The sequence below is a fragment of the Notothenia coriiceps genome, unplaced genomic scaffold, assembly GCF_000735185.1.
Source record: "Notothenia coriiceps isolate Sejong01 unplaced genomic scaffold, NC01 NC01_scaffold00003362, whole genome shotgun sequence".
Classification (NCBI taxonomy): Eukaryota; Metazoa; Chordata; class Actinopteri; order Perciformes; family Nototheniidae; genus Notothenia; species Notothenia coriiceps.
Genome location: NW_011336063.1, coordinates 1,315 through 4,394, shown reverse-complemented (window position 1 = coordinate 4,394; position 3,080 = coordinate 1,315). Strand labels below are relative to the sequence as shown.

At 39.6% G+C, this 3,080-nt stretch overlaps 1 protein-coding gene across 1 annotated transcript; it reads left to right on the top strand.

Annotated features, from left to right (window-relative positions):
• Positions 1-675: 675 nt before the first annotated feature.
• kctd7 (potassium channel tetramerization domain containing 7) lies at positions 676-1,618 on the top strand (the record flags this gene model as incomplete). The annotated part of the gene is made up of 1 exon (XM_010766554.1): positions 676-1,618. A coding segment is annotated over one exon (377 nt), but the record flags the coding sequence as incomplete, so codon positions are not given.
• Positions 1,619-3,080: the final 1,462 nt, after the last annotated feature.

Below are 3,080 nucleotides of genomic sequence, written 5' to 3'. Positions count from 1 at the left end.
CGTTACATCCCAAGTAAATATAACTCAGGATTTCAAAGCATCATAATTACCTCCATGAGCTGAGAGTCACCGGATAAGATTTTTCTAGGTAGCTTTAATTTGTGTTCAATCAAAACACGAAAAGAATATTTTGGGATTGCTGACCTACAATTATTTTTGAAAATGGTAATGAGGGAAATTAAAGAGAGCTTAGAGTTAAACATATTATATGAACCACAAAGGTTGATTTTAGGGAATGTACCTTCAGGGGGAATTGGAAAAGACAAGATCTATATGCTCAGAGCTCTGGTATTAATAGCCCATAAAATGATAACTATAAACTGGCTCAAGCCTCACCCCCCAACTCTGGACCAATGGACACAAAGACTTAAGGTTGTAAACTCTATGGAAAATGTAACATCGAAACTACAACTCAAGATGGAAGTGTATTTAGAGAAATGGTCACCTGTTGTAAGGTATTTGGCAAAGTGAATATATTGTAAGCCTTTTTTTATATTTCTTATGCTTTGATGATAGTACGTTTTGATTATACATATTTGTATATAACAGTATGATATTGTATGTAACATGTTGTGTGAGACTCACTGTCAAGGAACTTGAACGTGAAAAAAAAAAAAAATAAGGCTATTATGCATTTTAAAATAACAATAATAAATGCAACTGTTTTCGTTTCAGACAATCTGGAGCGCATAGTGGAGATCGCCAAACTGAGGGCCATGCAGAAGAAAGCTCGTTTTGCCAAGTTGAAGATCTGCGTGTACAAAGAGGAGATGCCCATCACGCCGTACGAGCGTCCGCTGTTTAACTCTCTGCGTTTCGAGCGCTCGGACAGCGAGGCCAAGCTGTTCGAGCATCACTGCGAGGTGGACGTTTCCTTCGGGCCCTGGGAGGCGGTGGCGGACGTTTACGACCTGCTGCACTGCATCGTGAGCGACCTGTCGGAGCGCGGCATCACGGCGGAGCAGCAGTGCATCGGCGTCTGTGACAAACACCTGATCAACCACTACTACTGCAAGAGGCCCATCTACGAGTTCAAGATCACGTGGTGGTGAGGCTGCAGGGACTCAGAGCGCGGATGGGACCAAAGGGCAACAAGAGAGGATGTTCGATTTTTACTATGACTCGGCCGATATTGGTTTTTGTATTGAAGTCGCAAATATTTTGTACTGATATCTTAAAATGTGACCCTTTTTTAAAACCAACATGTAAGTATTCCCCAAAAATAATCTAATTTATTATTTAAGAAAACAAACAATCTCAGTTTTTATTTATTATGACACCTAGCTATTATTAATGTGGTCTTATACAACAATCATGAATCAAGAACTGAAAAAGTTACCTTCATGAAGGAGGAGTTATTTCAAGACTAGTTTTGATATCGCCGATATTTTTGAGCTGATATCCGTAAAATGTGACCCTTTTGAAAACCAATATGTAAGTATTCTGCGCTTAATGAAAACATATTCTAATTTATTATGAAGAAATAAGTGAAGAAAACAAACAATCTCAGTTGTGATTTATTATGACACCTAGTTATTATTAAGTAAGGGATAGTGTGCAGCGAGGCGGTCATTACGGGGAAAAGAACACCCGACATGAAGGTGTTCCTTTCCCCATAATGACCAAGTCGCTGCACACTATCCCGCTTATCACACGGCCACATTCTCAACAAAGTAACGATATGACTCCCAATATTAATTGAAATGTTTTTATTGATTCAAAAAATAGTAGGCTATTATTTATTTAAACTGACATGCATCCGCTAAGAAAAATAGTCCGTTGTTACCGTTTGAACTACGTAGCAACGGCAGGAACTGCTTCTACAGTATAGCGTTTTTTTAGGAGCTTTTTTATTACAGATTTGAAAACATCGCTGCTTGCTTTAAAAGTAGCACAATTCATTAAGTCAAACCTTGTGAAGTATCTAGATATCCCTGCCCTAATGCAAAAGTAACTGCACACTGAATATGTGTCGCCGTCTGATGTCTATGTCTGGACCGCTGCGTAAAAAGGAGGGTTTCTGCCCCGTTACTTCTCCGCTGTTTTCTTCTCCCAGTTCGAAAAGCAAAACAGTTAAATCGACCGGACTTCTTTGTGCAGATGTGAGCGTCCTTAACAACGGTCAATAAGTCCTTGACAGTGGTCTGTCTGTTCTGGATTAACAACGTGTCACTTGACCAATCAGAATCGAGTATTCAACTAAGCCATCTAATAATGTGGTCTAATACAGCAGTCCTGCATTAAATCATGACTCAAGAACTGAAAAACGTACCTTCATAATGGAAGAGTTATTGCACTAGCTTTATTTAGTTTTGATATTGCCAATATGTTGTGCTGATATCTTGAAATGTGACCCCTTCTATTCATGGTTTAACATCTTAGTATCTTCCATTTCCCCAAAATATTAAGATTTTATTGTAGATCCAAGTAAAAAAGCACGACCAATCATCTGAGCCGGCCCGGCTAAAATACCTGGATGGCCTACCTGCCTGTCAGCCTTCCATCTGTGCACAAACTTATCTCGTGCCCTCATTGGTCATGTGCACGTTCGTGTGTGTTGGAGGAGGGGCTCTGTGAGGAAGTCTGAAGGAAGGGGCAGATTTCTTCCGGCTGCATATTTTCAAATTCTAGTGCACTCGAGCTGGTTTCTCCATTCTTACCTACCCTACCTTTAAGTAGTTAAAGCGAATGCTTTCTAATGAAAGATCCTGCAGTAAATCCTAGAAAGAAATGAAATGCTAACCTTCATAAAGGTTAAGTGTAGGACTTGTCGTATTAAGACTGCATTCGTTTTGATGAAAGTTAAGTAGCAGCCCTTAAAAATATAAAATCTTCGGACCTCCAGCGGTTTAATTTCTCACTTGAGCGTAGTGATGTGCAGACCATCACTTTAAGGTGTGGTTACACGTCTAAAAAATACATGTGACCACACCCAACTTCTCCTGGCTTTCCCTAAAGGCTAAACTAACATGTCATCTATTCACCTCTCCAGATCAAAAGGACCTTGTGCTAAATATTGAATATTGTAAGTAGGTAAAGTCTGATCTGTATTTTCAGGACTAAGTTATGCAGATGAACTG